Source organism: Pseudopipra pipra, chromosome 5 (genome assembly GCF_036250125.1).
Source record: "Pseudopipra pipra isolate bDixPip1 chromosome 5, bDixPip1.hap1, whole genome shotgun sequence".
Classification (NCBI taxonomy): Eukaryota; Metazoa; Chordata; class Aves; order Passeriformes; family Pipridae; genus Pseudopipra; species Pseudopipra pipra.
In genome coordinates this window covers 39,768,420-39,782,310 of record NC_087553.1, presented here as the reverse complement: position 1 = coordinate 39,782,310, position 13,891 = coordinate 39,768,420, and the positions used below count along the sequence as shown (strand labels likewise).

The window sequence follows — 13,891 nt, the reverse complement described above, 5'->3', positions numbered from 1 at the left end:
GCATCAATTCCGATTCTTTTTTAGACTTCCATGTTCCATCTGAATACTTAACTAACATTCACATTAGGGATAAGGTGAGTACATGTGTCTATGTGTGTGTATGTGTGCATTTTTTGTTACTTTATTACCAGAAATTTTCTAAATTTTCTTTCAGAGAGGTAATGTTTGAAATCAGTGCATTTTATGGATCTCCTCAGTCTTTCTAGGAGCAGTGGTGTGTTAACAGGCTGATTGGACACATCAAGCACCCATTATACCTTACAAAAAGAGAATGGGCATGCAAAAGAATAGCAAAAGAGCACAGTATGTTTTTAAGAGTTTGCTCTTCTCCCGAAGATTAGGATTCTTACAGTGTTATTCAAATGCCAAATTAATTAAATGGAGATATTTCTTCTTGAGATGAGTTCAAAATTGTGGTTCTCACATTTATCTGTTCATTCTGTATCTACATGAATAGGGATTTTTTGATATATATTTTCTTTCAACTGTTGTGGTTCTCTAAGAGGGATCATTGAAAAATAGTGAAAGAAGTTTTAGTAATATTGCTTAATAGAGTGTGAAGTGAGCAAATACATGCAGAAGTTGTTCTGTTGGGTTTTTTCAAACAAAATAAGTAGGTGAGGATACACACATACAGGGAGAAAATTCTGTCTTGCTGATTTGTTACATCTGTTTATTTTTCTGTTGTATCCTTTAAGTTGGAAAGGTTAACTAAAAGTGAAGAAAAATTGATTGTTTTAGTAATTATTACTCTTGTTATATTAGAGTATCATTTTCAACACACTTAGGATGGAAGCACATTCTGGATGTATCCTTGTGTTATTTAAGTGGGATAGTATGTTTTAAAACATTTATCTATTGTGATTTTTCATCCTCATTTTCTTCAATCTTTTGCAGCTGGCTGCAATAAAACTTGGCCGATATGGAGAAGATCTCCTGTTTTATCTCTATTACATGAATGGAGGAGATGTATTACAGCTATTAGCAGCAGTAGAGCTGTACGTTCAAACTATTTTGTCACTCTTATATGAGTTAATCTATTGCAGTAATGAAGTAGTAGATGTAAAAAAAAAAAAAAAAAAAATCACACCCCAACAAGTTAGACATTGAAAGAAAGAAGCTTAGTCATCTTGAACTGGAAATCTTTTTTTTAAAATACCTCCTCCAACTTTGTTTTCATATGGGTTTTTTTCATTCATATAGTGGAAATCAAAAGCCTGTCCCATGAATTTTGCATTATGAAGCACTGTGAAAAAATGGCAAGTGCCAATCATTATTAAATGTGTAACTTACCTATCTTCAGCAAAACAAAAACCAGTAAATACTCCTAAAAAGAGTTTGTTGTTTGAAACTATCAGACTTCTTAAAGTTTCATATGTGTTTATTTTGAGGTGTAATAATTTTATGGAAGAGGTATGAAATCACAGGTATAATAACAACATCGTAGAAATCTTGTATTGGATTTGAATGCAATGCACAATATTGATTGAAACCTTTAAAATTAGTTTATTATGTCAATTTCAGATAACTAACACTAAAAATTATTTTTCCCTCCTATTGAAAATGAAAGATTTAACCGAGATTGGAGATACCACAAAGAAGAACGAGTATGGATCACCAGGGCACCGGGCATGGAGCCAACAATGAAAACCAATACGTACGAGAGGGGAACATATTACTTCTTTGACTGTCTTAACTGGAGGAAAGTAGCTAAGGTATCTCTTTTCCCTTGTGCAGATGTTTTAAATCTGTCAACCATGTATTTTTAGAAAGACAAAATTAAAACACAACCTTCTCCACAAAAATCTCAAACTTTTTAACCTCCTGTTGTTCATGATCCTAATTTCTGATGTGTGAGGGAATAAAGGTTGCCTAAAACACTGGCTTGCTTGTGCAAAATAAGAAGCTGTCTCTCTTATTTCCGGTTTTCTTTGGGAGGTAGAAGGACATAGAACCTCTCTTATGAGTTTTGTTACAATTGAAAGCTCTTTCCAGGTACACAGTTATAGAATGGAAAGCATTATTTGGCATTTTAAAAATTGTGCTTATGAACACTTTATTATTGCTTCGGAAAATTAAATAGGATGCTACCACACCTTACTTTGGAATTAATGGATGTAGAATGGGTGTAGGGAATGCTTTTTTTGTTTTTGGGTGCTGTCTCTCCTTGACCGTACTTCAGGACATCCATGCTGTTGTCTAACATCAGAGTTCTTTGAAATAATAACTTCTTTTAAGGGGGAGGTATATTTTCATGATGCTTGTTTTCTATATTGTAGACCAAAGCATTAAAAAAATCAGAAAGCTACAGCTTTTTCCATTCCCAGCTCTCATAATCTATTTATCCCATTCTGTCCATGAATATTCTCAGTAATGTTCTGTGTCAGACCATCTGTAGGTACAGTATCACATCTAACAGATCAGATCAGACCAACTCAACAGATGTAATTCCAGCACGTTGGAACTATATTCTGTGATTCCACATGCTTAGGTATTTCATAAAATCAGAAATCTTTTCACCTGCGGCATAACTTAAGAATTGTTTGCTGAAAAGCTGTGAGCAAGTTGTATTTATACACTTGGAGATTATGAAACATTGCTTTAAATAGTTACATATATGTGTTGATGTGTTTTTAAACATCTGTTTTAAAGAGAATAAAGTTGAGTGTTCTTCTCTCTGTGTATTTGCCATCATCTTGACATTAACTAGATATAATTCAATTTTTTTCTCTCCCCCCCCCCAAAATTTGTTTAGTTTGTGCAAGCTCCCCTCAGAAATCAACATTTTTAGTTGCTCTAAAGGATATGGGAGGTTCTTCAGTCCAATTGCATGTGTGACTCCTTGTCTCTTCTGCCTTTCTGCTGCCATAAGAAAACCTTTGTAACTGAAGATTTTAATGGCAAGCCCTAGCTGTATGGTTTTTTTAAGTGCAAGGTAATTCCAAAACTTTTAAGCAAAAGCATCACTCCCCTCAAACAAAAACACGAACAAAATGAAAGTTTTTGTTTCTACTCAAATTGTTATTTGATGCTTGGTATACTTCCTTAGGTTCCCCAAGATGCTATTTAAAGCTATTTTATTATTACATAAGATCATCAGAGGGGAAGTAATTACCTTTTGAAAGGATAGCTTTCTTTTTTGGAGTCACCTGAATATATTCCACTTATTTATGAGCATTGAGAGCCTCACGTAGGTTCATATATCAATGGAATTGCATTTTTAGCCTGCATGGAAACACAACATTTCTTTTACTAGGAGGAAGTGGTGCCCATTGTATAAGAAAAGTAATCTTTTCAGTGTCTGTTCTTTTCCTGCCTGTTCTAAATGTATAAATCTGCTACTTGATGCTTTAGCATTACTTTTGAAGATAGTATTGTCTCTATTTGGAATCCCGAGTGCTGTGCTGAAACTCAGCATCCAGTCCTTAAGTGATGCACATTACATCCTTCTGTTAGCATTCCTGGAGACACTGTGCTGAAAGAGAGATGGGAATCACTGCTGTTCTATGAATGGTTTTTCCCAAGGTCTACATAGTTTCTCTTCTCTTTATTTACATGCTGAAAATAATTCCCCCGACATTAAGAAGCTGTTGATAGCTAGTAAGGGAGAGATAATATTTTCTAAAATTTTGCACCTGCAGTGGTAATTTAACAAGGAACATGATTATTTTATTTATTCCACCCCCAATGTCCATAGGATGCAATAATATCTTTTCTTTTAGGCTGGCATATTCCTTAATGTAAAAATTTGAACTGGAATATTATTTTGAAATTTTTATTTAGCTTTGATTTGTTTTGCACATGACTATGTGCAAAATACAGCAGGCAAATTGAGTATTGATCACAGGAAGGCAGAGAATGATTTTGGGGAAAATTGTGGGGTTTTGTTGCATGGAAAAGGAATTGCATACTAGAAGTAATTCTGTGACATTTCCATCTGTGATGACATACATCTAAGTTCTTATTTATTTAAGTGTGATATTAACATTCAGTGGTAATTTTGTTACCTCTGGTATTAATTTCTGGAATTTGAAGAAGACTAATGTAGACTTACCGTAACAAGAACAGCAGTATTTAATAACTGTGTTGCTTTGAATACAAAGAAAAGTATGGCTAAGTAATTTATTTCTAACAAACACAGGAGTAATTAATAAATGTTTCAGGAAGTGAAACCTATAAGGAGCTGGAGAAGAAAAAAAGAATTATGATAAATTGCAGTCTCTTACTGTAACTGCTACGTTATTAGTGAAGGCTGGGAATATCGGTTCCTTAGAAGTCCACAATAGTACTTACTGCTTAAGAGTTCCATTAGTCCTTTGAAGCAGTCAGACAGGAAAAATTTCTGGTAAATTCTGTCTCTTTTGTGTGCATGTTCAATTGTTTTTCAAGGTGCTTTATCAATTTGTCTGTTGTTCCAGTGTATATGCTCAAATATAGGGCAGCACATATTCTAATGTATTGTACTTGGCAGACATTGCTTGCAGACATTTGCAGACGTGCATTATGAGCTTATGTATTTATTGTCCCCGTTTTAAATTACGGTGCAGTATGATAGATACAATGAAATACAGCCGTTAGATAATGTGACTAAATCGTAGGACTAAGTTTGTAAAATCATAACCCAGTCATGATTTAATAGATTTTTTGATAGTGTCCTACATTGATTTAACAAAAGTAAAGAAGGATGAACGAATTCTTTCAAGAAAACATCAAATATATTTATCTTTTTTATTAAACTATAGGCTCTATTTTTATATTCCTAGTCGATAATAAACTGAAGAAGGAAATGCAGTAAAGTAGCTGAGTAATAAGAATTCCTAAACTGTTAGGAAATAAAATCAAATGGATTCTGTTTTGACATACTGGTATTTAATAAATAGTGTTTAATAAATAGTGAAGAAAAAATAAATGACAATAAACTTCAAATTCACCTTAAATGCAAACTAAAAAGCAGGAGAATCTGATTATAGATATGTCTGTATATGGTTTTCATCCTAGGGCACATGGAAAATACACTGAGGTTAAAGACACTGATTTTTTCACTTAGGTTGTGGCTATAGTTTGCTGCTGTTGAGGAGACATGAGAAGGGAAGTAGATATGACACCAGAAGTGCTTTCGACAATTGCACATTTACTGAAATCCTGATTTAAGTTGTCTGAAGTAAGCTATCTAGAGTTTCTCCTTCTTGCTTTTCAGTAAGGAGACTTAATCTGTTTAAGGAGCAAAATTATAAGACCTTTTTACTTTGATTTTATAGTTACAGAACATGGAATCTTTATGGGACAGAAAGTTCAGAAAGTTAGATTTCCAAGTGTTTATTTGCTTGTCAGGGTTGCTGTCTATGTGAAATTACTCCCTATCCTCTTAAGATCAATATTAATTGAAGTAGTTTCATAATTACTAGAAAGTTAATTTCTTATTCTAATAGAGATGTGCCATAGCATTTCAGTTCAGCCCCTAATTTTAATTAGGGTCTTTGCCTCCATCTCTAAGTCAGTATAAATGCTACTTTTAAGTTCCATTTGGAATTCTTGAGCTAGCTGTGGGATTTCTACCCTCTGCTCTGATGGATTTACACAGTCCAGAATATTTATCCTCAGGGACACTACCTATTCTGCTAACTTTTTTGTTTTGTTGTACTCTATTAATGCTTAAGATCATTCTAAGCAATCCTCTTCTGTCTTAAGTATCCTGTTTGTACATGTGCGGGCTGATGTAACTTTACCATCAAAGCAAGTTCCTAGGATGATGTGAGAAGTGGTTATTTTCTTTGCATAGAACAATTTATTTAGTGTCACATGTGTGCTCTAAGTTTTCACACACATTTAGTATTTATTATTCTTGGTTAATAAACGGTATCTACATTTTAATAATTACCTCCATGTGGAAAATAAAACAATTTAACGCATTTATCAATGGATAAATGGTATTTTTTTACATTTTGTTTGTATCTGTTTATATTAAAAGTATCTGCTGTTGACATCCTAAACCCCAGTGGCAAAAACAAAACCATAAAGTATACCTGTAATACAAGTATTTTCCTATATGTAATAAATAATTGCCTTTTAGTTTTCAAAAATTCTCGGTCAATGAGTTCTCTTTTTTGTTTTGTCAAATAAAACTTCAGGTGTTCTTCTACACTGCTGAATATTGAATTTGAGAATTGCTGATACTGCAGTGCAAATCAAAAAGGGTGTTTTAAGCCTGTTTATTTTAGCAATCGATGACAGTTTGAAGTGTGAACTCACATGCTTCTAAAGAAAATTTGGTAGGGAATCATACTCCTCCTTCTGAATGAGGGACATCAATTTGTGGGACAAAGGATTGCTCAAGCTACTGAGCATTTATTCCACACACACCTTGCTTGCAGCTACCACTGCCAATAGAGGCTCACAACAGCTTTGGATTTGGAAAACCCTTTTTTAGGATACTGATACTTACTATATCTTACTAGTCTCATTAGCAGTTTTCCATGGGTAATTTTGAAGGCATTTCAGACAGAGCTTGTGGAGGTTCAGTTATCTGATTAAAGCTGACCATAGATTGATAGTAATCTGCAGGCCTTTCCATGATTATGTGCAAGATAGAAACTTTGACAACTGTGAATGGGAGAGAAAGCTTGAGTAGTATCTTTTCTATTATAAAATGGCTGCAGAATTACTGAAGATCGTGGAATCATAGAATAGTTTGGATTGGAAGGGACCTTAAAGTTCCAACCCCTCTGCTGTGGGCAGGGACACTTTCCACTAGACCAGGTTGCTCAGAGCCTCATCCAACCTGGCTTTGAACACTTCCAGGGATGGGGTGTCCACAACCTGTATGAACAACCTGTTCCAGTGCCTCACCACCTTTACAGTAAAGAATTTATTCCTAATAGCTAATCTAAATCCTACCATTCTTGATCTTAAAACCATTCCCCTTTACCTACATGCCCATGCAAAAAGTCTCTCTCCAGCCTTCCTGTTGGCCCCATAAGATCCACACAACCTAATCTAGCCCAACCTAATCTAGGCTATCTAGCCTTTGACGCTAAAATACATACACAGATTTGTACACCTTCATCTTGCTTCTGACCCAAGGAGGGAGCAGGCATCTATTCAGTCTCAGCACATGTATGTATCTGCACAAAAAGAGAACACACACAATTTGGCATGCAGTTTTAATTAGGAATGCCAAAAGCAATTCACTTCTGCATATATTACCTAAAAGGTCAAAACAAACAAACCCATCACCCAAATAAATAAATAAATAACTCAAAAAAACCCCAACCAAACAAAAAACCCCTAAAAACTTGTTTGGAGTAGAGAGCAGGGAACCAACATTTCAGTGCAGATGGTTGTAACCTTACATAGATATTGCTATGGTTTTCCAGTTTTAGGGACAGTATTCTCAAGGGAATACAGAATGCTTCACATTTACCTCTACTTTCTTTTTTTACCATGCTGAATGTTCTTTTTATGCTAAATGGACCTTGTCTGCGAGTTGGAGTTTCTAGATTTTATTTCTGTTGTTGAATTGACTTGGTCCTTAATTTAATTTGTACTGAAATATTATACTATTTAATCACTTCAGAGAGTGTTCTAAAATAATCTGTCATTACTCTCAGTATTTTCATCTGTATGTAAAAATAGTGGGGCAAGTTTGCTCTGCAGATAGAGATGATGTCCTGCTGAGATTCTCCACCGATTTAGGCAAAATAAATTAACTGTGCGTGTCCAAGGTAACTTTTGTTGAATTACCAAGCACTACCATTAAAGAGCAGTTCTGAAAGTTCTGCTTACCCTATTTCTTGAATGAAAATGAAATAGAGATGAGACATAATTACGCTGCTGAAAGTATCTGAAAAATACAGGATTTCAGGTTTGCTGAGTCTGGAGCTTAGATATGAGTATGAAACATGGTGAAATATTTTGATAAATTCTGGCTTAAGTAGGTCTCAGTACTTTGTGTCTATAGCATTTTGGATAGTGTTCCCAAAGGAGAAACTTGGCTAGTTTAACTTACGATTTCACAGAATTACAGAACCATTTAGGTTGGAAAAGACGTCTTTGGATCAAATCCAGCCTTTGACTGGTCACCACTATGTCAGCTAGACCATGGCACATGCAGTTGTTTCTTGAGCACCTTTAGGGGTGGTGACTCCACCACCTCCATGGGCAATCCATTCCAGTGCCTAACATCCCTTTCCCAGTATCCAACCTGAACCATCCCTGGCACAACTTGAGGCCAATTGGTCTGGTAGTATGATACAAACTATTCCTAAACTTCAGTTCATCCAAACTAAGCCTCTGTACTCCTGACATGTGGAAAGACAGACGCTTTTGTTCATAATTCAGCTCATGCTGTGATTGCATATTTGTGTTTTGTGTCTGTGCATATATAAAATTGTTTGAGATCATAACAAGGGTTTTGAGGGTCATGTAGCATTAAAAGAATAGGAGAGCCTACGTGTTGCAGGTATAATGGCTTAGGATAGTTATAATTGACTGCTTTTTCCTACTTAAAATATGGAATCCAAGATAGCAAAATCAAGTGTTTCTGCCTTAGGATAAGTTAGTGTTTGATCTCCTCTGTATTTGTGCTTTTCAATGGCTGGTAGAAAGACCAGGTCTCAACAAGTAAATGATATGTCATTTGGTTTTGTCTTTTTTTTTAACTGTAGGAGTTCCATCTGGAATATGACAAACTAGAAGAAAGGCCTCATCTGCCATCAACCTTCAACTACAACCCTGCTCAGCAAGCCTTCTAAAGACTTCCCTTTTCTTGGGGTATGGCTGTCTCAGCACAATACTCAACATAACTGCAGAACTGATGTGGCTCAGGCATCCTGGTTTTAATTCCTTGAGGATCTGGCAATTGGCTCATGCGAAGGGTCACCATTTGAGGTCCTGCCTTACTAATTATGTGCTGCCCAACAACTAAATTTGTAATTGTTTTTCTTTAGTTTGAGCAGGGTCTGAATTTTTGTTTTTGTTTTCTTTTTTGCCAGCAGACAAGCTTGGGTCTGTAAAGACAAGCGAGTACACTGACAAAAGTTTACCACTTAGTTTTCCAAAATGTAAAAACAAAAAAAAAGAAAAAAGACAAAAAATTAGACAACAAAATTTGCATTGTTCATTGTAGCACTATTGGTAATAAAAACTGTTTGTGCATTTTTATGTGAAGATCCTTCTCGTATTTCATTTGGAAAGATGAGCAAGGTTTGCTTCCTTTATTTTACTTCCCCTTCTGTTTTTGAAAGGCAGTTTTCGCCAAGCTTAATGCAAGAATATCTGACTGTTTAGAAGAACGATATTGCCACAGTCTCTGGTTAGTTTCCAGAGTTGTGTATTACTGAGCTTCATCTTTCCAGAATGAGCAAAACACTGTCCAGTCTTTGTTACGATTTTGTAATAAATGTGTACATTTTTTTTAAATTTTTGGACATCACATGAATAAAGGTATGTATGTACGAATGTGTATATATTATATATATGACATCTATTTTGGAAAATGTTTGCCCTGCTGTACCTCATTTTTAGGAGGTGTGCATGGATGCAATATATGAAAACGGGACATTCTGGAACTGCTGGTCAGGGGACTACTTTGTCGCCCTGTGCACTAAAGGGCCAGATTTTCAGCAGCCAAGGACATCCATACCCAAGTGAATGTGATGGGACTTAAAGAAGTGAACTGAGACAATTCACTCTGGCTGTTTGAACAGCAGCGTTTCATAGGAAGAGAAAAAAAAAAGATCAATCTTGTATTTTCTGACCACATAAAGGCTTCTTCTCTTTGTAATAAAGTAGAAAAGCTCTCCTCACTGCAGTGTTGACTTTGATTTGAGATTGTGAAATTATTTCTTCAACAATGAAAAATGGAAAAAAAAGTTGAAGTATTAAAACTATGAAACTGTACAGTGGTTAAGACACTTGAAGAGTCTTTTTGCTGCTGACAAGTAAATTTATGAGAGTTTTATATTCTTTTCCACAGCCAAAAAGTTTGGTTAACTTTCGTTTCAGATCCCTTCTCTATACTAGCAAATAATTTTTCGAAAGACGGGTGGGGTAACATGTCAAGTGATAGAAAGATGCTTCAAGAATTCGTCACAGAAGGAACACCTGGAAGAAACTTGGGTTAGAACTGAGCTCAGCTTAGTTCCATGTTGGTGTTTTCACACTTAAAACAGAAATACATTTCATTTGATGTTCACTGCTACTTGAACTTCCAGATGCTAACAAACATGAATATACATTTGTTCTGAAAATTATAACTGTTCTCTAGAGCAGAGCAAGAAAAACCTGAACTGTTTGGATAGTTTTCTTTTTCTAGATATGATTACCATTTCTGGTTGAGTTGCCTCTGGCCATGCAGACCATTTCAAAATACCTGAAATTACCAAAGCAAGAAAAGACACGTCAACGAATCGTGGGGGGTTGTCTTTACGTTTTGACCCATTTTTCTATGTAGTGCAGAAGCAGCTTGTTGGCATGTGTTGAATTATGCTTGGAAGTTGGACCATTAATGGCCTTGCTGTGGTTCTGTGTCAGGTGTATGGCATTTTAAATTCTGCACTTTTTCTAATCTCTATTTTAAGATGGTAGACATAAAAATATAAGCCTGTTGATTTTATTTTTTCCTATTATTAAAGAAAACTTTTCTCGACTTGAAAGAAGAGGATAATTATAATCCATATGATGGCTAACACAGCTGAAAAAAGGTGGTGGCTTTTTCTTTTTCTCAAACTAAAGCAGATTCAAACATATCTTTGATTATTCAAACATAAATTTATGAATTTTCAAAAGGATAATTTTCCAAAAGCGTCTTATTCCCTCCACAGTTAATGTTACGTTTTTTATTGTTGGATGTCCACTGTGACCTTTGGTTTTTTTTTTTCCTTAAGGATTCCTGAAGTGGTGTTTGCGTCTTCAGATCAAATGTGATTATTTTTTATTATATGGGTTTGGGGTTTTTTTAATGTGATGTGGAAATAAACAACATATGGGAAAGGGAGCAAAATAAGTTGCATTAAAATACTAAGTATCTATGGTACTTTAAAAACAATTAAACTGAAACTGTAAACCTATGTTATCAAAAAATTTATTTGACGATACAGTTGTATTCAACTCCCCAATCTTTTAAAAATGTGAGATTCATGATTTTAGGATACTTCTCACCTATGAGCAAGGAACTACTGCTTTGCTTCTTCCAAGGAGAAAAACAGTCTGGCTTTTTTTATTGATTCAGTAAGCATATATGGAGACTTTAAAACTTAAGACTTAATTTCATATTATACTCTGGGTTGAAGCAAGAGAAAGAGGTTTAAACAGGAAAAAAGGTGTAAAATTGGAATCATTTTTAGCTGATATCGTATTAATTTAAAAAATTGGAAAAAAACGATGCTACTTTTTTTTTCCCAAAAGGAAAAAAACCTCAGCCCTCATTTATACACTCACACACATAGCAAATGGGCAACTGAATTGACCAAGAGATTTCCAAACCAACAATTAAGGTCTGAGGCTTGTTTAATATGTTTTTACATTCCACTAGCACTATGAATAGGCAGATAATAGTATGCAGTTCTAAAAATACCTTTATTTGAGGTGGGTGTTTTTCCCCATAAATATAGCTTTGTACAACAACGTGCAAGGTAAGTTCTGAGTAGTAAACTGGGTGCTCTTGGAAACAAGAAGTATTCCTGTTTCTGGTTTGTTCAACATACACTCCCAGTCATCGCTCCATGTTGCGTGTTGTTTATAAATCTTTATTGAGTAGTTGACTCCAGTTTCTCTGCAAATCCACTGCCCTCAATTTCCAGGATTAAAATGGGTTTCACCAACTCGATTACCCCTCCTATTGCAAAAAAACACTTCTTATTTTAAATTATTGCTCAAACCACCCTGCTTGTGGAAAAATCAAGGGTACCAAAGAGTCATGGAGGAAGGAGTTAAGGATGCTCCACTGAGGTATTAAAAACTGAACAAACAAAAAAGCCACCCAGAACTCAAATCTCTTCCACCTTCATACCTGGTACCACAAATACTTAAGCACGTGAGAACCTTCATGGGCTTGATTAACCTAATTGAAGACCCAACTAATCCAGGGAAACCTGCAGATACTCATATGGGTAAAAATATTTTTCGTTTGATTGTGACTTCCAATGAAGTGTTGACTGTACGTGTGTTGGGATTCACGACCACACCACTCCCTCATGATATGACCTCTATGCAGTACATAACACATGTACAGTTTAATCATATCACTTTGCTCCTTGTCATGTCTGAAATCCTCTCTGTCCCCAAGCCAGTATTTTTTGTACTTCTCTGTTTCCATTTTACGGTTTCCATGAAAAAAATTACCAAGAGTGTACCCAAAATAAGAACTTGTGCATTGTAGTCAGAGGCAAAATTTTTTGCAGAGTGTTAAGAGACTCTTTCTGTTGACCATAAAGAGACTAGAAAGCAGTCTTTGGCACAACCTAGGCAGCACTGGGAGACATAGAGGTCTGTGAGGCCGTCGCTTGATTCTGAGTGGCTTGTAGGTGGCCACTGCTATGGGAGAAGCTGTACAGTGTCTAAATAATATTGTTTAAAGATACTTGTCACCTAGAAGGACCTTTTTTGTTTGAGTTTTTTTTTTCTGATTGAAAATACTTCCATAGCTGGATATTAAGTGAAACAAAAGAGTAAATTTGATTGCTATCTGTCACTCAAGAAAAGCTTCTAAATGCACAACTGTCATCCTAAGCATGAGGTAGCTTTTGGTTTAGGATCCTAAATATAACAATTCCTTCTATTAAAGCAAAATGTCTGAGCATTCTAAGTTTTCAAATACCCTTTCATCTGTCATGGCCCATAATTTATGCTAGTAGAAGTTGAATTCTGGTAAAGAATGCAGATTGGACTAAGCAGTTAGTCTGGGTTGACAGCTGATGCTTTTTTTTTCATATATTGTATGAGAACTGAAAAGGTGTAGCTGCTTTTGTTTCTCTCTTACGAGCATGCATTCTGTCATTTCCATAAATCTGAAAGCTTCCAGTACATTGTAAAGACCTGAGGAAATGCAGCTGGATAACTTATCTTGAAATTATGGCTTTAATTGCTTCAGTAGGTTTACCTCTTAAAACCACTTTACTGTTAGAGGTAAACTTTTTTTTTTGAAAGTAATGTTAAAGCACATTGAATGATAGTTTTGAATATTGATGATTCTGGATTAGCAGTGCTAACCAAGTTTGTGTATTATTTTTCTAGACTTCAGTTTATCGTTTGCATTTCATATTCTCTTGTTGTTATTAATATGCCAATATTGGATGTGGGTATATGTCAGGTTTTTCCTGCTGATACTGCCAAAATACTTTTCTGCAAAATCACTTGTTTGAACTCCCTGTGGTGTAACAAACAATCCAGAGAAGTAGTCAGTTTTCATGGTTGGACCATCCTGCATCACCTGTAAACAGTCCTGATGAGAAGTGAAAGGAAGGCAGGCGTCCTGAAGCCGCTGTGATGCAGATGTTGATGACCCTCTGTGGAAACCCTTCTCTACATCTCTTCTGGACAAAAGGGCTGGTTTGGTTGCTCCAAATGATCTCCCTCCCTTGGAAGGCCCATTTACTTTGTGGTGGGCATCACAACATTGGTTTCAAAAAGGCGTTTTGTTATTATACATAAAGACATTTGCTGTTGGATAGGCAGTTCATTTCTGGCACTTTCCTGGAAGAGGTGTGATCAATGTCATGAGAAGCACTGCTAAGCTTCTGCAAGGAAACGGAGATGTGAGCCCAATCCCAGCAACGGGCCGTGTGGGTGTGTGGTGGCAGAGCCCCAGCGCGGGCTGGGTACATGACCACGGTAGAGGCATTCTCAGCACCAGCTGTACCAGGTGAGTCGTCTGCAGTTGGCCACAGGTAAGACT

General features: G+C 35.8%; 1 protein-coding gene and 1 long non-coding RNA gene across 9 annotated transcripts in view; both read left to right on the top strand.

Annotated features, from left to right (window-relative positions):
* Positions 1 to 9,803, top strand: part of CNOT2 (CCR4-NOT transcription complex subunit 2) — an 80,394-nt gene extending 70,591 nt beyond the window's left edge. For 7 of the 8 annotated variants that reach the window (XM_064655675.1, XM_064655668.1, XM_064655672.1 and 4 more), the window contains 4 exons: positions 25 to 74; positions 898 to 998; positions 1,571 to 1,715; positions 8,664 to 9,803. In XM_064655675.1, coding sequence (XP_064511745.1) covers positions 25 to 74; positions 898 to 998; positions 1,571 to 1,715; positions 8,664 to 8,750 — 383 coding nt within the window. In that variant the 3' untranslated portion in view covers positions 8,751 to 9,803. The remainder of the gene's footprint in view (positions 1 to 24; positions 75 to 897; positions 999 to 1,570; positions 1,716 to 8,663) is intronic. The other variant, XM_064655674.1, reaches the window with a different exon arrangement.
* On the top strand, positions 1,722 to 6,080 carry LOC135414663 (uncharacterized). The gene is made up of 2 exons (XR_010430773.1): positions 1,722 to 4,594; positions 4,626 to 6,080. It is a non-coding gene; the product is annotated as an uncharacterized LOC135414663 (long non-coding RNA).
* Positions 9,804 to 13,891: the final 4,088 nt, after the last annotated feature.